General features: G+C 49.9%; 1 protein-coding gene across 2 annotated transcripts in view; it reads right to left on the bottom strand.

The window, feature by feature from the left end:
* The window catches only part of cobl (cordon-bleu WH2 repeat protein), a 568,107-nt gene extending 549,686 nt beyond the window's left edge, over positions 1-18,421 (bottom strand). Inside the window, exons 1-2 of one of the 2 annotated variants that reach the window (XM_085988107.1) lie at positions 18,159-18,421; positions 17,750-17,881 (exon numbers count right to left, since the gene is read on the bottom strand). In XM_085988107.1, coding sequence (XP_085844233.1) covers positions 17,750-17,793 — 44 coding nt within the window. In that variant the 5' untranslated portion in view covers positions 17,794-17,881; positions 18,159-18,421. The remainder of the gene's footprint in view (positions 1-17,749; positions 17,882-18,158) is intronic. The other variant, XM_085988108.1, reaches the window with a different exon arrangement.
* Positions 18,422-20,328: the final 1,907 nt, after the last annotated feature.

Here is a 20,328-nt window from a genome sequence, read left to right as displayed (position 1 = left end):
AAGATCATGTTTGACCAATTTGATTGAATTTTTCGAGGGGGTGACTAGGTGTGTGGATGAGGGTAGTGCAGTGGATGCGGTTTACATGGATTTCAGTAAGGCTTTTGATAAAGTCCCGCATAGGAGACTGGTCAGGAAGGTAAGAGCCCATGGGATCCAGGGTGCCTTGGCACATTGGATCCAAAACTGGCTTAGTGGCAGAAGGCAGAGGGTGATGGTGGAAGGTTGTTTTTGTGACTGGAAGCCTGTGTCCAGTGGGGTACCGCAGAGATCGGTGCTGGGTCCCTTGCTGTTTGTGATCTACATTAATGATTTGGATGTGAATGTAAAAGGTATGATCAGTAAGTTCGCAGATGACACGAAAATTTGTGGGGTGGTAAATAGCGAGGAGGGAAGCCTCAGGCTACAGGACGATATAGGTGGGTTGGTCAGATGGGCGGAACAGTGGCAAATGGAATTTAACCCTGAAAAGTGTGAGGTGATGCATTTTGGATGGACTAACAAGGCAAGGGAATACACAATGAATGGTAAGACCCTAGGAAAGACAGAGGATCAGAGGGACCTTGGTGTGCATGTACATAGATCCCTGAAGGCAGCAGAACAGGTGGATAAGGTGGTTAAAAAGGCATATGGGATACTTGCCTTCATTAGCTGAGGCATAGAATATAAGAGCAGGGAGGTTATGATGGAGCTGTACAAAACGCTGGTAAGGCCACAGCTGGAGTACTGTGTGCAGTTCTGGTCGCCACACTATAGGAAGGATGTGATTGCTTTGGAGAGGGTGCAGAGGAGATTTACCAGGATGTTACCTGGGCTGGAGCGCTTCAGCTATGAAGAAAGACTGGACAGGCTGGGGTTGTTTTCCTTGGAGCAGAGAATGCTGAGGGGGGACCTGATTGAGGTATACAAAATTATGAGGGGCATAGATAGGGTAGATAGAAAGGAACTTTTCCCCTTAGTAGAGAGGTCAATAACAAGGGGGCATAGGTTCAAGGTAAGGGGCAGGAGGTTTAGAGGGGATTTGAGGGAAAACTTTTTCACCCAGAGGGTGGTTGGAATCTGGAACTCACTGCCTGAAAGGGTGGTAGAGGCAGGAACCCTCACAACATTCAAGAAGCATTTGGATGAGCACTTGAAATGCCATAGCATACAAGGCTACGGACCAAATGCTGGAAAATGGGATTAGATTAGACAGGGCTGGATGGCCGGCGCCGACACGATGGGCCGAAGGGCCTCTTCCTGTGCTGTATAACTCTATGACTCTAGTTGTACAGGGTCTTGGTGAGACCACATCTTGAGTATTGTGTGCAGTTTTGGTCATCTTATCTGAGGAAGGATGTTCTTGCCATGGAGGGAGTTCAGCGAAGATTCACCAGGCTGATACCTGGGATGGCAGGAATGACGTATGAGGAGAGATTGGGTCGACTGGGCTTATACTCACTGGAGTTTAGAAGAATGAGAGGGGATCTCATTGAAACTTATAAAATTCTGACAGGACTGGACAGACCAGATGTTCCCGATGGTCGGGGAGTCCAGAACCAGGGGTCACAGTCTAAGGATAAAGGGGTAAGCCATTTAGGACAGAAATGAGGAGGAATTTCTTCACCCAGAGAGTGGTGAACCTGTGGAATTCTCTACCACAGAAGGCAGTCGAGGCCAATTCATTAAATATATTCAAGAAGGAGTTGGATATATTTCTTAAGGCTAAAGGGATCAAGGGATATGGGGAGAAAGCAGGGACAGGGTACTGAATTTGGATGATCAGTCATGATCGCATTGAATGGCGGAGCAGGCTCGAGGGGCCGAATGGCCTGCTCCTATCTTCTATGGTTCTATGGCTGCGGTGGGGTGGAGGGGGGAGAAGTAAACTTCTCCAGCCATCATGAGTGTGGGCAGGTTTGATGGACCAGCTGGCATTTCTCTGCCTGTCAATTTCGTATGTTTATATGTTCGTAAATGCTGCAGGAATAAAATAGGAAGAACTATTCAAAATGGAGTACTTCAAGATGATTTTTTTTTTTACATTGCAGAAGCAATTTATTCCAGAATCAAGTTGAGGACCAAACAAGAGAATAAAACCGAAATGAGTGAAAAGAGACGTCATGAGAGACATTGAGGAAAGGGCATATAAATATATCAGGAAGAACTAGATGTAAAAAAAAGAGCAGAGGAAGGCCAAGAAACAGAGACAGAAAGAGGGAATACAAGAGGAATAAAGCAGAAAATATAAAAGGGCAATGACAAAACATTCTTTAAGTACATCAGAAACAAGGATTGAAGGAAGTTATACTATTTATCAGAAGCAGTTGGGAGGTTGTGTCCAAGCACAGGAAGTGGCAGAATTACTAAATCTTTATTTTCTGATCATTTTTACCATGGGAGGGTAAAGAGAGACGGATACAAGAGGCAAGTGACTAGAAACCATAGGTATCATGGAAGATATAGTACAGGAAACTCTTTTATCTTGCACCAACGGGACCGGCGTGATGCTGGTTTATCAAAAAGTCCGGATTACAGAGAGGTATAGTAAAAGGTACGAGAGCCCCATACACGGCCACAGATCCAGGCGTCCCTGTTGCATAGCAACAGGTGCAGGAACCCCGGCCACAGATCCAGGCATCCCTGTTGCATAGCAACAGGTGCAAGAACCCCGGTTACACAGCCACAGATCCAGGAACGGCCACTAAGATGAAGTAAAACTTACCTGAACCTACTCCTGAATTTTACCGGTTAACAGAGATTTCCGGTTATTTTAGGTGCCGGTAAATCGAGAGTTTCCTGTAGAAAGGTTTAGGAAGCTGAAAGTGAAAAGGCTCCAGATCTCTTGACAATCTCCACCCAAAGATATTGGTGGAATTGGCTGAGGAGATTGCAAATTCTGGTACCAATATCTATCAAATCAGCTAACAGCTGTATTCGCTGCTCACGATGCGGTCTCCTCTACATTGGGGAGACCAAACGCAGATTGGGTGACCGCTTTGTGGAACACCTCCGTTCAGTCCGTAAGGGTGACCCCGAGCTTCCGGTCGCCTGTCATTTTAATTCACCGCTCCATTCCCACTCGGACCTCACCGTCCTTGGCCTCTTGTATTGTTCCACGGAAGCTCAACGTAAACTCGAGGAACAGCACCTCATCTTCCGATTAGGCACTCTGCAGCCTTCCGGACTCAATATCGAGTTCAACAATTTCAGATCATAACCTCGGCCCCTATCACACATTTTTTCTTGTAATTTTACCACTCCTTTCCCCCCCCCCCACCTTTCCTTTTGTTTCTCTCTCACACCTGGCAACTATCTCTTGCCCTGCCAGTACACTTTACACCTAATCTCAGCCTATTACCATCTCGTCTAGCTCTTTTGTTTCTTTTGTCCGATCGCAGCCCTGCCTTCGATCTAATTTCTTTTCTTTCCAGTTTTGAAGAAGGGTTCGACCCGAAACGTCAACTCAAATTTCTCTCCACGGATGTTGCCTGACCTGCTGAGTTTTTTAGCATTTTCTGTTGTTATTTCGGATTTCCAACATCTGCAGTATTTTGCTATCGTAACAGCTCAATGTAGTGGAAAGTAAAAAATGTGACCCCCTTAATTTGAAAAATGGGACAAAAGGATAAATCCTCAAATTGCAGACCTGTGAGCCTTACCTCGATTCTGGGAAATATTTGAGGTATTGTTTTGGGATGGCACAAGGGACTGTGTGGAGGACAGAATCTGGTAATAGCTACATGGGTTTAGATGGGTCAAACCATGCTTGACCAATTTACTGTGTTCGTTTGCAGTGGTTACAGATCTATTAGATAAGGGTAAGGCAGTAGATGTTATCTACCTGGATTTCAGTAAGGCACTTTACAGCCTCCGGACTTGACATTGAGTTCAACAATTTCAGATCATAACCTCTGCCCCCATTTTTTATAGACAGCAGCTGTTGCTGATGTTTCTGCTATTCCCATTTACACCTCCTCTGGACCCATCTTTTGTTTCTTTACTTGTCCCATTACCATCTCCTTTTGCTTTGCGCCATCATCCCTTTGTCATTTAATCTCTCCTGCCTCCCACCCCATCACAGACCTTCCCTTTTGTTCTTTCCTCCCATCTTTCCCAACCTCTGTACTTGCTTAAAACCTGTTACATCTCTAACTTTTTCCAGTTCTGACGAAGGGTCATCGACCTGAAACGTTAACTGTTTCTCTCTCCAGATTCAGCTTGACCTGCTGAGTATTTCCAGCAGGTTCTGTTTTTATTTCAGATTTCCAGCATCCGCAGTATTTTGCTTTTGTTTCAGTAAGGCAGTTGACTAATTAGCAAGGGTGTAGCCATTGGATAGTTGGCAAAGTATCAGGCTGGATTGATGCATTACTGAAAACGTAGGCAATAAAGCAGGGTGGTGCATGGGGAAGGGGTGAAAACCAGCTGGCAGTGGAATACTACACGGATCTGCATTCCAGCCATTTTAGTTCATAATTTTTATAAATAACTTAGATGATACATTATTGTTCAGGGATTTGCAGCTGACACCAAATTGGATGCAGTATCCAATGACACTAATAATCAAATGGAATCTAGACAGATTAGGTGGCAGAGTTGGCAGATGGAGTCCAATATGGATAAGTGCAATGAAAGCAGATTTAGTGAGGAGGTTGTGTCCGAGGACAGGGAATTGGTTGAATTACTAAATCATAATGTTCCTCATCTACATGCTGCCCCTCGGCAACATCATCCAGAAACACAGCGTCAGTTTCTACATGTACGTGGACGACACCCAGCACTACCTCACCACCACTTCTCTCGACCCCTCCACTGTCTCTAAATTGTCAGACTGCTTATCCGAGCAGAAATTTTCTCCAATTAAAAATTGGGACGACCGAAGCCATTGTCTTCAGTCCCCAACACAAACTCCGTTACCTAGCATCTGTCTGAGGCTGAACCAGACTGTTCGCAACCTTGGTTTCATATTTGACCCTGAAATGAGCTTCCGATCACATATCCACGCCATCACCAAGACCGCCTACCTCCACCTCCGTAACATCGCCAGTCTCCGCCCCTGCGTCAGCTCATCTGCTGCTGAAACCCTCATCCATGCCTTTGTTACTTCTAGACTTGACTATTCCAACGCACTCCTGGTTGGCCTTCCCCGTTCTACCCTACATAAACTTGAGGTCATCCAAAACTCGGCTGCCCGTGTCCTAACTTGCACCTAAGTCCCGTTCACCCATCATCCCTGTGCTCGCTGGCCTAGATTGGCTCCCAGTTAAGCAACGCCTTCGATTTTATAATTCTCATCCTTGTTTTCAAATCCCTCCATGGCCTCGCCCCTCCATATCTCAAGTAATCTCCTCCAGCCCGCCCCCGCCCCCACCCCCGAGATATCTGCGCAATCTAATTCTGCCCTCTTGAGCATCCCTGATTATAATCGCTCAACCATTGGTGGCCGTGCCTTCTGTTGCCTAGGCCCTAAGGTCTGGAATTCCCTGCCTAAACCTGTCTGCCTCGCTACCTCTCCTTCCTCCTTTAAGATGCTCCTTAAAAACCTACCTCTTTGACCAAGCTTTTGGTCACCTGCCCTGATTTCTGTGGCTCGGTGTCAAATTTTGTTTTATAATACTCCTGTGAAGCGCCTTGGGACGTTTTACTACGTTAAAGACGCTATCTTAATATAAGTTCTTGTTGTTAAGAAGAAACAGGAATATGGATTTCATATTAATTGGTATGTGCTTGAATAAACAGAGCAGGAAATAAAATCTGGGGGTTTTAATGATCTATCCAACCATGAGTTCAGCGGTCACAGATGGAAAAAACACGAATAAAATATTAAACTGTACAACTAATGGCATGACTTATCTATATCTATATCTATCTATCTATATAAACGGATCGATCTGTCTGTCTGTCCTCCGGTGTGCGTCTGTCCGGCTATGCGCTCCAAAGTTATAGAGCGTACCTACGCATGCGTTACGTCAAAAGAAAGCTTACCTTTCCAAAACGGTCGTAAGCGTATTTACGCTTCAGCCAGACAAAAATCGCGCCCGCGGTATCCAAAAAACGTTCAAAATTCCGCTCATTAGCATCTCATTATCCGCTCATTAGCGATAGAGTGACGTCGAGGTCGACCAATCGTACGCCGGGTTCCTGGCGCGTGCAGGCAGGCCCTCCTACAGTCGAGTGACGGGACGATTGACCAATCCTACGCTTCGGTGACCTGACGGTCGACCAATCGGTGCCTGTGTGGGCGGGCCTTATCGTTCTGAACCGAGGTGAGTCGCCGCCATCTTGATTCCAAACTTTTCCTTTCTTTTTCCCGCTTTCTGCGTCTTTAAAAAAAACGTTGCTTTTAAAACACATATTGTTTTTTAAAAAAGTTAATTACTTTCTAAATCTTTTATCTAATCTCATTAATTTTCTGACCTTTCCCTGTTTTTCCAGGTAGGCCTTGAAGCCTCGGCCTCTCCTCCGCACCCACGCCCGAGCTAGGCACCTCCCGGCCCCAGTCAACAAGCGGCCCCCGATCGCCGCCATCTTTGTGAAGGCTGGAGGGGCGGGCCTCAGCCGAGCGCCGCTACCGCCGCCATCTTAGTAAAGGCGGGTGGGGCAGGAGTCAGCGCGCGCGACTTGAGTCCGGCCCGGCCTCACGCGGTAGGTTGCGCGGCGGCGTCTCTCTCTCTCTCTGCTATTGAAGCCGGCTCGGGCGGGGGGCGGTGTCTCTCTCGCTGCTCTTGAAGCCGTCTCGGGCGGGGGGCGGGGTCTCTCTGCTCTTGAAGCCGGCTCGGGCGGGGGGCGGGGTCTCTCTGCTCTTGAAGCCGGCTCGGGCGGGGGGCGGGGCTCCAGAGATCGGGCCTCCGGAGATCTGGGGGGGGGGGGGGGAGGGGGCGAGCCTCGGGAGATCGGGGGGGGGGGGGCGAGCCTCGGGAGATCGGGGGGGGGGGGGCGAGCCTCGGGAGATCGGGGGTGGGGGGGCGGGGCTCGGGAGATCGGAGGGGGCGGGGCTTGGGCGAGGCGGGGCTCGGGAGATCGGGGCACCTCGGGAGATCGGGGGGGGCACCTCGGGAGATCGGGGGGGAGCCTCGGGAGAGGGGGGGGGGAGCCTCGGGAGATCGGGGGGGGGAGCCTCGGGAGATCGGGGGGGCGGGGCTCAGGGACTCCCCCCCCCCCGCTCCCTCCCCCCCTCCCCTTCCCCCCTCCCCTCCCTCCCCTTCTTCTTTCCCCCCTCTCTCCCTCTTCTTCCCCCCCTCTTCCCCCCCAGTCGCTCGCTCTCTTCCCCCCCAGTCGCTCTCTCTTCCCCCCAGTCGCTCTCCCTCTTCCCCCCCAGTCGCTCTCTCTCTTCCCCCCCAGTCGCTCTCTCTTCCCCCCCAGTCGCTCTCTCTCTTCCCCCCGTCGCTCTCTCTCTTCCCCCCAGTCGCTCTCTCTCTTCCCCCGTCGCTCTCTCTCTTCCCCCCCAGTCGCTCTCTCTCTTCCCCCCCAGTCGCTCTCTCTCTTCCCCCCCAGTCGCTCTCTCTTCCCCCCCAGTCGCTCTCTCTCTTCCCCCCCAGTCGCTCTCTCTCTTCCCCCCCAGTCGCTCTCTCTCTTCCCCCCCAGTCGCTCTCTCTTCCCCCCCAGTCGCTCTCTCTCTTACCCCCAGTCGCTCTCTCTCTTACCCCCCAGTCGCTCTCTCTCTTACCCCCCAGTCACTCTCTCTCTCTTCCCCCCCGTCGCAATCTCTCTCTCTTCCCCCCCGTCGCAATCTCTCTCTCTTCCAACAACAACATCCCCTCAAAAAAGCCTCGGCACCGCCAGGCACTCCAGCTAGTCTATCTATATATATAAATAAACAAGTCTATCTGTCTGTCCTTCTGTCTGTCTGTCCTCACGTGTGCGTCTGTCCGGCTATGCTCTCGAAAGTTATAGAGCATACCTACGCGCGCGTTACCTCCAAAGAAAGCTTACGCTTCCAGGACGCTCGTAAGCGTATTTACTTTTCGGTCGGACGAAAATTGTTCGCACCTTATGCAAAAAACCTTCAAAATTAAACTCATTATCTGCTACTTAGCATTGATTGACTGACGTCAAGGTTCGACCAATCCTGTGCCGTCACGATTGACCAATCCTACAGTACGGTCCCCTGATGGTTGGCCAATCGGTGTGTGTGTGTGTGTGTGGGCGGGACTAATCGTTTTCATCTCAGGGATCTGGCAGCCATTGTTTCACTGCCATTACTTCAGCTTCCAGCTCAAACTACTTTGATCATCCAGCTTTGAAAAAGTTAGTATCTCTTTTAAAAATAACATAAGATTTACCAAAAACGTTTTATAAGTACTTTCACTTTCATCTTTCAAGGTATTAAAAAGGTAGAAATGTTGCCCAGCAGCAGATTCACAAAGGGACACAGACAGGGCACAAAAGCCTGGGACTCGATTTAAAATGTTGCCCGGCACCAGATTCACAGAGGGACACAGAGAGGCCCCAAAGCCTGGCACTCGATTTAAACCGCCCGGCCCAAAACAGCCCTGGCAAAGCCAGGCTCCCCCCAGCTAGTGTATATGTATATATATAACGGATCGATCTGTCTGTCTATCTATCTGTCTGTCCTTCTGTCCTCCGGTGTGCGTCTGTCCGGCTATGCGCTCGAAAGTTATAGAGCGTACCTGCGCGTGCGTTACCTCCAAAGAAAGCTTACGGTTCCGGGACAGTCGTAAGCGTATTTACTTTTCGGTCGGACGAAAGTTGTTCGCGCCTTATGCAAAAAACCTTCAAAATTAAACTCATTATCTGCTAATTAGCATTGATTGACTGACGTCAAGGTTCGACCAATCCTGTGCCGTCACCATTGACCAATCCTACAGTTCAGTCGCCTGATGGTTGGCCAATCGTTGTGTCTGTGGGCGGGACTAATCGTTTTCATCTCAGGGATGTGGCAGCCATTGCCTCAAGCTAAAAACCCCATTTACTTCCAGCTCAAAATCTGCTGATCCGGCTTCAAAAAAGTTAGTATCTCTTGTTATTTTTTAAAGATTTACCAAAAACGTTTTATAAGCACTTTCACTTTCATCTTTCAAGGTATTAAAAGGTAGAAATGTTGCCCGGCAGCAGATTGAGAGAGGGACACAGAGACAGGGCCCAAAGCCTGGCACTCGATTTAAACCGCCCGGCCCAAAACAGCCCTGGCAAAGCCGGGCTCCCCCAGCTAGTATCTATATATATATATATATATATATATAAACGGATCGTTCTTTCTGTCTGTCTGTTTAGCTGTCTGTCCTTCTATCTGTCTGTCCTCGGGTGTGCGTCTGTCCGGCTATGCGCTCGAAAGTTACAGAGCGTACCTACGCGTGCGTTACGTCGAAAGAAAGCTCACCTTTCCGAAACGCTGGTAAGCGTATTTACGTTTCGGCCGGACAAAAATCGCGCCCGCGGTAGCCGAAAAACCTTAAACATTCCGCTCATTAGCATCTCATTATCCGCTCATTAGCGACAGAGTGACCTCGAGGTCGACCAATCGTACGCCGGGTTGCTGGCGCGTGCGGCCGGGCCCTCCTACGGTCGAGTGACGGGACGATTGACCAATCCTACGCTTTAGTGACCTGACGGTCGACCAATCGGTGCGTGTGTGGGCGGGCCTTATCGTTCTGAACCGAGGTGAGTAGCCGCCATCTTGCTTCCATTCTTTTTCCTGCTTTCTGCGTCTTTCTTTTCAAATATACATTTCCAGCAAAATAAAATTGCTTTTATTAAATTGTTTTAAAAAAAACTTCATTCATTTGTAAATATTTTCTCTAACCTGAAGATTCTTTTTCCTACCTTTCCCCGTTTTTGTTAGGCCTCAAAGCCTGGGCCTTTCTTGCCCAGCCAGGCCCGAGCTAGGTAATTGTCCCACGGCTTCTGCTAAGCTCCTCACCGCCGCCGCCCCCCCCCCCCCGCCGTGTCACGTTACCCGGGGCAACGGATTTCAGCCACGAGGGTCACGAGGGTCAGGGTGCGCACGCAGCAGGAGCAGCTGAGACGCGGCGTCTCTCTGTTCCCCGCTCGGCTCGGGCGGGGCTCTCGGGAGTGCGGATCTCGGGCGGGGCTTGGTAAGCGGGAAGGTGCGCGCGCAGCAGGAGCAGCTGAGACGCGGCGTCTCTCTGTTCCCCGCTCGGCTCGGGCGGGGCTCTCGGGAGTGCGGATCTCGGGCGGGGCTTGGTAAGCGGGAAGGTGCGCGCGCAGCAGGAGCAGCTGAGACGCGGCGTCTCTCTCTGTTCCCCGCTCGGCTCGGGCGGGGGGGGGGCGGGGCTCTCGGGAGTGCGGATCTCGGGCGGGGCTTGGTGAGCGGGAAGGGTTACCCCGGCAACCGGGCCCGCCGGTCGTCTCTCACAGCCGCAATCGGCGGGCTTGAAGCCAGCTTGGGAGGGCGGGGCTCCGGAGAGCGGGAGGGTGGGGGGCCGGTGCTCGGGCCTCCGGAGTTCGGTGCTTGGTTGGGGGTGGGGAGACGAGCCTCGGGAGATCGGGGGTGGGGGGGGGCGAGCCTCGGGAGATCGGGGGGGGGGGCTCAGGAGATTCGGGGGGGGCTCAGGAGATCGGGAGGGGCTCAGGAGATCGGGGGGGGTGCTCAGGAGATCGGGGGGGCTCAGGAGATCGGGGGGGCGGGGCGGGGCTCGGGAGATCGGGAGGGCGGAGATCAGGGGGCTCGGGGACTCCCCTCCTCTCCTCCCTCCCCCCCACCTCTCCCCCCCTCCCCCCCCTCTCTCTCCCCCCTTCCCCTCCTCTTCCCCCTCCTCCTCTTCCCCCCCTCCCCTTCCCCCCCTCCCCCCACCTCTTCTTCCCCCCCTCTCTTCCCCCCTCCCCTTCCCCCCCTCCCCCTCCCCTCCTTCCCCTCCCCTCCCCTTCCCCCCCTCTTCCCCCCTCTCCTCTTCCCCCCCTCCCCTTCCGCCCCTCCCCTTCCCCCCTCCTCCTCTTCCCCCCTCCCCCCCTTCCCCCCCTCCTCTTCCCCCCTCCTCCTCTTCCCCCCTCCCCTTCCCCCCTCCTCCTCTTCCCCCTCCCCTTCTTCCCCCCTCCTCTTCCCCCCCTCCCCTTCCCTCCTCCCCCTCCCCTTCCCCCCCCTCCCCCTCCTCCCCCTCCTCCCCCTCCCCCCCTCCTCCTCCCCCTCCCCTCCTCCCCCCTCCCCCCGCTTCCCCCTCCCCTCCCCTTCCCCCCAGTCGCTCTCTCTCTTTCCCCCAGTCGCTCTCTCTCTTCCCCCCAGTCGCTCTCTCTCTTCCCCCCAGTCGCTCTCTCTCTCTCTCTCTCTCTCTTCCAACAATAACATGCCCTCGAAAAAGCCTCGGCACCGCCGGGCACTCCAGCTAGTCTATCTATCTATCTATCTATATATAAACGGATCGATCTGTCTGTCTGTCAGTCTGTCCTCCGGTGTGCGTCTGTCCGGCTATGCACTCGAAAGTTATAGAGCGTACCTACGCGTGCGTTACGTCAAAAGAAAGCTTCCCATTCCAAAACGGTCGTAAGCGTATTTACGTTTCGGCCAGACAAAAATTGCGCCCGCGGTATCCAAAAAACGTTCAACATTCCGCTCATTAGCATCTCATTATCCGCTCATTAGCGATAGAGTGACCTCGAGGTCGACCAATCGTACGCCGGGTTCCTGGCGCGTGCAGGCGGGCCCTCCTACAGTCGAGTGATGGGACGATTGACCAATCCTACGCTTTGGTGACCTGACGGTCGACCAATCGGTGTGTGTGTGGGCGGGCCTTATCGTTCTGAACCGAGGTGAGTAGCCGCCATCTTGCTTCCATTCTTTTTCCCGCTTTCTGCGTCTTTCTTTTCAATATACATTTCCAGTATTGTGTGCAGTTTTGGTCACCTTATCTGAGGAAGGATGTTCTTGCCATGGAGGGAGTGCAGCGAAGATTCACCAGACTGATACCTGGGATGGCAGGAATGACGTATGAAGAGAGATTGGGTCGATTATCTTATATTCGCTAGAGTTTAGAAGAATGAGAGGGGATCTCATTGAAACTTATAAAATTCTAAGATGACTAGACAGACTAGATGCAGGAAGGATGTTCCCGATGGCGGGAGAGTCCAGAACCAGGGGTCACAGTCTAAGGATAAGGGGTAAGCCATTTAGGACAGAGATGAGGAGGAATTTCTTCACCCAGAGAGAGGTGAACCTGCGGAATCCTCTACCACAGAAGGCAGTTGAGGCCAATTCATTAAATGTATTCAAGAAGGAGTTAGATATATTTCTTAAGGCTAAATGGATCAAGGGATACAGGGAGAAAGCAGGGACAGGGTGCTGAATTTGGATGATCAGCCATGAAATGGCAGAACAGGCTCAAGGGGCCAAATGGCCTACTCCTGCTCCTATCTTCTAGGTTTTCATTGCCACTTCTGAAAGCCTGCAGAAATGTGCACGTATAAAATAACCCAAGATCATTGAGTTATCAAGTTAGACTGAAGGCCCTGGGTCTGTATTTTGCTGATGAGAAGGAGAATTTAATTTGTTGGGGGGGGGGCGGGTGGCGGGGGGGAAGAATCCACTCTAAGCATTTAGGATTATTAAAAGGCATGGACATTATGCAAGTAGATATTGTGATGAGCATGTTTGAGGTGGTGGGATCAGGTAGAACTCAGGGCTACCCATACAAGCCAAGGAAGCAGATGGTGAGATTGGATGTCTGTAAGTTTTACTTTTCGTAAAGAATGACTGACCTGTGGAACAGGATATCAGAAGTGGGAATGGACATAGTTTCCTTACAATCGGTTACAAATTCAGGTCAGCCATAGATACCTTCTTGGGTTCAGTGACATCAAACTAATAGAGTGTCTGAATTCCTTACTTTTATGGGAGTTTCAAAACCATTTTAATGTTCTGCGATAATTGTGTACTACCATGAAAGTATCAGGACTACCCCTCCCCCCCCCGCCACACTCCCACTCTTCTGCAAAAAAAAAAGTATTATGATCAAAAAAGTTTAAAATTGAAAAATAGTGACAATCTGTACATTACTCGAAGTCAATGCTGATTGCCCAGTGGCTAAGTGTAACATTAAACTATACACAACCCAGGTGGTCTCATGTTAGATTTAAACTTAATCAGTGCCAAGTGAGCTGATCTCAGCTGGAGCAACAGTTGGAAACTATAAGGCCTAAAAATTTGGTTGCTTTGCGCCTCCCGTTAGCGCCCTAAGAGAGCGCAAAGCAACTAGCGCCCGGGCGCGGTGCCGCCAACGCCTCCCGCGAAATTCAGCGGGATGTTAGCGGCGGCGGTAACCACTAGTGCCCCACGGCGATGACGTCATCGCCATGTGCAGCACCCCGGCCACGATCCTCGGTAACGCCCCCTGAATTAACGCCGGACGCTATGTCCGATGGGGTCAAGGGGGCCTACCTGCGGCCGGGGCGGCGCTAATTAAAGGGAAGGTGCCGGGCGGCCATTTTTGTTGCTTGCCGCCTGCCAGCACCTTCCCCCTTTGCCGTCCCCGGCCTCCTCTGAAGCTCCCCCGCAGAGTGCCCGCTGCGCGCCTTGAGCCCGGCACTCGAGAAGTGCCGGGCTCTTTCGCCAGCACTCCGATCCCTGGTGGCCCAGCTGGGCCCCGGGTCGCGCTGCTCAAGGCCCCTCCCCTTTAAGAAGGGGAGGAAGGCCTGCAGTACCACGGCGCAACGTGCCGCGTAGCGCGTGATATTCACTCACAGCGCCCCAAGAGGGAGGCGGGGCGCTTCCAGTAGCATCCCGCTTCCCTCTTGGGCCGTTACTGATGAATTTTGGCTGTGGGGGTGCTAATTTTTTCGGGGCGCTACAGTGAAGTTAGCACCCCAAAGGGGGCTTGACTCATTTTTTCCCCCTAAGTGTCTTCAGCTACACATGGCTATTGGAGGGAATAAACCAGTCAGGGTCATTACTCTTGATTGCCATCAAATAATTTCTTAGTTTGTGAACACAAGAGTGTTGGCAGCCAATTTACCAGGTGATGCCTTCTACAATGCAACAGGCTTCTGACACTCTCTGGTTATATGGAAGAGAAAATTATAGAAAAGGGGCAATAAGGTGAACAGAGGTTGTTTTAGACATTTGTTATTACAGAAATTAAGCAGATCCTGGTGTTTCACAGCACAAGCTGAAAACAAAACCAATTGCCCTGGTTTTCCCTGAAACTACCTGAATACAAGGCTTAAAAAAGCTCTGCTAAACGTTATGAAAGTCTGCACTGTTAGAAAAGCACAACTAAAAAAATAAATCTTTAAAGATGAATGTGTACAGATTATACAATACAATTGACTCATTGTTAAAAAGTTTGCCTTTGCTCTCAAAAATAAACAGTTTAAGTAATGGATATAATGGCTTCCTTTTGGGCAAAACCTTGGATATAAACACACTAACACCGTCTATCATACAAAAATAAACATTTCCCAAAATAAAAAGGAAACTAAATAGGAAATTGTTTGTGCCTTTTGGTATTAAGGGCATGTTCAAACTAGGCTAATTTCACCAAGAACGGCTGGGAATGTTGAAATCCAGCAACACACCAAACGTTTAGAACAAATTAAACCACTTTAGCAGCTTATGAATATCATCAATATTCAAAGCATTAAAATATAAGACTCTCCCTGTACACCAGCGTCCTGGGTGTTCCCGTTATCACGTGACAGGACATAGAGGAAATTAACTGTGATATTGGCACGATAATAGATTAATAAAATACAAAGAGGACTGTAATAAATGTATACTTCTACAGAAAAAAAGTATCCAGAAAATAAGTATAAGTATGTCATTATGTTACAGGTGAGTGAAGACAAAAACGATTTAAGATTTTAAAGACATGCAACATACTTTAAGTCTACCTCAATGAAATGCGATAGTGCTATGTAAATTGCAGGAGACATTTTTGATGGTAAAACACATAACGCGACCTTTTTGTTACAGTAACTAGGCTTTTCTTAAATGTAGTTGAAGGTCATGCGCAACAGTTTAGAAATCATCCCGCCGCTCCCTACACACTTGCATCCTGTCCTGGGTGTTCTGGGCGGTGTGCGAGGGCAGGGGCGCAGTGGGTGGTGTGCGAGGGCGGGGTCGCACGGCGGGCAAAGGCAGGGTCGCACGGTGGGCGGTGGGCGAGGGCGGGGTCGCACGGCGGGCGAGGGCGGGGTCGCGCGGCGGGCGAGGGCGGGGTCGCACGGCGGGCGGTGTGTGAGGACGGGGTCACACGGCGGGCGCGGTCGTGCGTTGGTGGGGTCGCACTGCGTGCGGTGTGCGAGGTCGCACTGCATGAGAAGGGCGGGGTCATGCGACGGGCGGGTCCGTGCGAAGGGCAGGGTGGCACTGCGTGCGGGGCGTGAGGGCGGGGTCGCACTGCCTGCGGTGCGAGGGGGGCGGGGTCGCACGGCCTGCGGTGCGAGGGGGCGGGGTCGCACGGCCTGCGATGCGAGGGGGCGGGGTCGCACTGCCTGCGGTGCGAAGGGTCGCGCTGCCTGCGGTGCGAGGGGGCGGGGTCGCACTGCCTGCGGTGCGAGGGGGTGGGGTCACACTGCCTGCGGTGCGAGGGGGCGGGGTCGCACTGCCTGCGGTGCGAGGGGGCGGGAAACTAGTGGTGGGGAACATGGAGATGGCAAAGACGCTGAACAAATATTTTGTATCAGTCTTTACAGTAGAGGACACTAAAAATATCCCAACACTGGACAAACAGGGGGCAATGGGGGTGGGGGGGGGGGGGAAGGAGCTAAACACGATTAAAATCACTAAGGAGATGGTACTCAGTAAAATAATGGGACTTAAGGCGGATAAATCCCCCGGACCTGATGGCTGACAGCCTAGGGTCTTGAGAGAAGTGGCGGTAGGGATTGTGGATGCATTGGTGATCATTTTCCAGAACTCCCTGGGCTCAGGAAAGGTCCTGGCAGATTGGAAAACTGTTAATGTAACACCCTTATTTAAGAAGGGAAGTAGACAAAAAGCTGGAAACTATAGACCAGTTAGCCTAACATCTGTGGTTGGCAAAATGTTGGAGTCCATTATTAAGGAAACAGTAACAGAGCATTTGGATAAACATAAATTAATAGGACAGAGTCAGCATGGTTTTACGAAGGGGAAGTCATGTTTGACCAATCTGCTCGAATTCTTTGAGGATGTAACATACAGGGTGGATAAAGGGGAACCAGTGGATGTAGTGTATTTGGACTTCCAAAAGGCATTTGACAAGGTTCCACACAAAAGATTACTGATCCAGATTTTAAAAAAAATCACAGGATTGGGGGTAATATACTGGCATGGGTGGAAGATTGGCTATCTAACAGAAAACAAAGAGTTGGGATAAATGGTTCGTTCTCGGGCTGGCAATTTTGCTATTGAATCAGTAACTAGTGGTGTTCCGCAGGGGTCAGTGCTGGGTCCCCAACTCTTTACAATCTATATTAACGATTTGGAGGAAGGGACCGAGTGCAACATATCCAAGTTTGCCGACGATACAAAGATGGGAGGGAAAGCAGTGAGGAGGACATAAAAAACCTGCAAAAGGACATAGACAGGCTAAGTGAGTGGGCAGAGATTTGGCAGATGCAATATAATGTTGGAAAGTGTGAGGTTATGCACTTTGGCAGAAAAAATCAAAGAGCAAGTTATTATCTAAATGGAGAGAAACTGCAAAGTGCTACAGTACAAAGGGATCTGGGGGTCCTGGTGCATGAAACACAAAAAGTTAGTATGCAGGTGCAGCAGGTGATCAGGAAGGCCAATGGAATCTTGGCTTTTATTGCAAGGGGGATGGAGTATAAAAACAGGGAAGTCTTGCTGCAGTTATACAGGGTATTGGTGAGGCCACACCTGGAATACTGCGTGCAGGTTTGGTTTCCATATTTAAGAAAAGATATACTTGCTCTCGAGGCGGTTCACTCGGTTGATTCCAGAGATGAGGGGGTTGACGTATGAGGAAAGGTTGAGTAGGATGGGACTCTACTCATTGGAGTTCAGAAGAATGAGAGGCGATCTTATCGAAACATAAAAGATTGTGAGCGGGCTTGATCGGGTGGGTGCGGTGAGGATGTTTCCACTGATGGGTGAGACTAGAACTAGGGGGCATAATCTTAGAATAAGGGGCTGCCCTTTCAAAACTGAGATGAGGAGAAACTTCTTCACTCAGAGGGTAGTAAATCTATGGAATTTGCTACCCCAGAGAGCTGTGGAAGCTGCAACATTAAATAAATTTAAAATGGAGATAGACATTTTCCTAGCAGATAAGGGAATTAGGGGTTACGGGGAGAGGGCAGGGAAGTGGACGCGAGTCTAGATTCAGATCAGCCATGATCCTATTGAATGGCAGAGCAGGCCCGAGGGGCCGTATGGCCTACTCCTGCTCCTATTTCTTATGTTCTTATGTGTGCGAGGGCGGGATCGCACTGTGTGTGAAGACAGGGTCACAATGTGTGCGGTGTGTGAGGACAGGGTCGCACTGTGTGTGAGGGGACAGGATTGCACTGTGAGGGAAGGGTTGCACGGTGTGCAGACGGGAGCTGCTGGTTCGTGACCCGCGACTCCCGGGAATGTTCCACCGCCGTCAGGTGCGCGGCGTTTCCAGGGAAACGGGCAAAGCGCAGCACAAGTGGGCGCGGTGCGAGAGCGCGCCCGCCGCCTTCCACATACCTCAACCAACCGACAACCGGCCGACCTCTCACAACTCGCATGTTCCTGGTATTCTATTCCTCCCCTGCGTCTTCATTTTCTTCTTAGTGCGCAGTTGCGTTATTTATTTGGCCGACCACAAATATTTTGCAGCCAACCCAGGTGTTACACAATGAAGTTTTAGAAATGTCAACATACCCTGTCGGCGGTCTGGCAGCTGTCGCGATCCTCGCCGTATCCATGGTTCCCAACTCCTCTTACTGTACTCTTTCCTTTTTTTTATTTTGTCCAGATCCAACATCGATCTAGGTCACAGTCAATGGCGTTTTACTAAAATACAATTAGAGCCAAACGATGAGTTTTACAAAGAAAAATCATTCACTTTCTTTGAACTTTAGCGAAGTATTTCTGCACGAAAATGGACGTTACCGTATCGCCCCAAATAACAGTTCCAACAAGTGAGAGTCAGACATTTGACAGGCTCTCCCTCTCTCGTACAAACACGCACAACTGTCTGCAAAATTAACCCAGTGAATAAGCAGCGAACTATGCACACTCACCGCACCTCAGTCACGACCCAAACCCTGCTCCAAATATAGCCACTTACACTGGCAACAATTGCACACAGACAGCTAGTCTTGATTTCTTTCTCCTTTTACCCGCTTTCTCGGCGACGTTCTTGGCTAATGAATGAAAATCAAGTGCTTTTATTTTTGAATGCGCGCTTCTCTCTCCGCCACAGTCTCCCAGCCGTTGTATGAAATTAACCGCCTTCTTCAGTGCTCGCCTGTCAATCACCGCGTGGTCCGACCCCGGCTGCTGTGGGGTTGGTGAAGTTGTGTTCGGCAAAAAATACATTGCAGTTATCGCTCACACACAAATTGCTTTACTTTTAAAATAATTTTATTATTGGAATAAACCGAATGCACAAGATCGAATGCAGAAAAACAGCAAGTTTTAAAACTACTTTTCTCCGCTCATGAGCAAAGTACTCCCGTAATCTAACAAAATCAAACATAGTAATCGTGTTTATTCACGCCACAAGGGTGCTGCTGAATTCATAATTATCATTTTTTTCTACAATCACTTAAGGATTGCCAATACCATATGTGTAACTCTTAGAGAGGTAGTTGAGGCCATGCGTTAAGTATTTTTTATTATTATTACTCGGTGCACAAAATAGGAGTCGCAGCTGAGAGCTCAAGGAGTCTACAGCCGAACCTGAACACACCAGAGATTGAGCCACGTGTGAGACAGTGATGGCAATGCAGACGCCACGCAGCTATAGCAAACAAGCGTACCACCTCACAGAAAAAGAAAATGGCCCGAAATTTGCAAAGAAGAAGAACCAAAGCCGTTCACCGCTGGCCCCAAAGAAAGCTGCCCACAAAGATCTTGCGGTATCTGTGGCGAGAATTTTCCTTTTTCCATGTGTAAGAGATTGCAGCGCTCCATAAAGAGGAATCCCTGGCGCGCTCTGCTGTGACATCAACAAGCTGTCTAAGCCGCCAATTACAATGCAGAATTCTTACAGACAGGTAAGCAGGAAATGAAAAGCTGCTTTTATCCCCACATTTTAAAAATGTTACACAGAGCTAAAGGAAGATTGGGGCTCTCACATAAGGTAAACCTGAAATAAATAGGAAAAAACTTTATAGAAATATAAAAACTTGTTAAAGTTTCTTAAAAAGTGTAATTTTTATCAGAATCGAGAAATTTGACACTCCACAAAATTAAAATTAGCTTTTCAAGGCCATAACTAAATTGAAAGAAGTACAAGTGTCCTCACCTCCCACCCCACCAGACTCCACGTTCAACGGATAATCCTCCACCATCTCCAGCGTGATCCCACCACCAAACACATCTTCCCCTCCCCTTTCAACATTCCGAAGGGACCGTTCCCTCCAAACACCCTGGTCCATTCCTCAATTACCCCCAACACCCTGTCCCCTTCCCATGGCACCTTCCCGTGCAAGCGCAGGAGATGCAACACCTACCTTTTTACCTCCTCCCTTCCCACCATCCAGGGCCCCAAACACTCCTTCGAGGTGAAACACCGATTTACTTGTACTCCTTTCAATTTAGTGTACTGTATTTGCTGCTCACATGCTCAAATGTTACAGACAGCAAAACAAAGATTGGGGCTCTTACATTAGGATGAGGTAAACCTGAAATAAATATGATTTAAACTTGAAATAAATCTACACTGGGGAACCAAATGCAGATTGGGTGACTGCTTTGCAGAACACCTCCGTTCTGTCCGCAAGCGTGACCCTGAGCTTCTGGCCGCCTGTCACTTTACTTCTCCGCTCCACTCCCACTCTGTCCTTGGCCTCTTACACTGTTCAAATGAAGCTCAACGTAAGCTCGAGGAACAGCACCTCATCTTTCGTTTCGGCACTTTACAGCCTTCCGGACTCAACGTTGAGTTCAACAATTTCAGAACATAAAATGGGATAATTGCATTTAAAATAAAAAGAGAAATATGAAATAAATCAATGAAACACAAAGAGGATAAAACCCCTGGTCCGGACGGATTACATCCACGCATTTTAAAATGATCTAGGGAAGCGATAGCAGAGGCATTATTACACATATTTAATAATTCGTTAGAATAAGGTGCAGTGCCAGAGGAATGGCCGATAGCTAACGTAATACCAATATTTAAGAAGGGAGATAGAACATGTCCAGGGAACTATAGACCAGTCAGCTTAACATCGGTGGTAGGAAAAATAATGGAATCCCAACTAAAGGAGAAAATAGAAGAACATCTAGAA

Source organism: Somniosus microcephalus, chromosome 5 (assembly GCF_052327205.1).
Source record: "Somniosus microcephalus isolate GS21.2 chromosome 5, FLI_Smic_1.0, whole genome shotgun sequence".
Taxonomy (NCBI): domain Eukaryota; kingdom Metazoa; phylum Chordata; class Chondrichthyes; order Squaliformes; family Somniosidae; genus Somniosus; species Somniosus microcephalus.
Note: the sequence above shows the minus strand (reverse complement) of the source record. Positions and strands in the feature narration are given on the sequence as shown.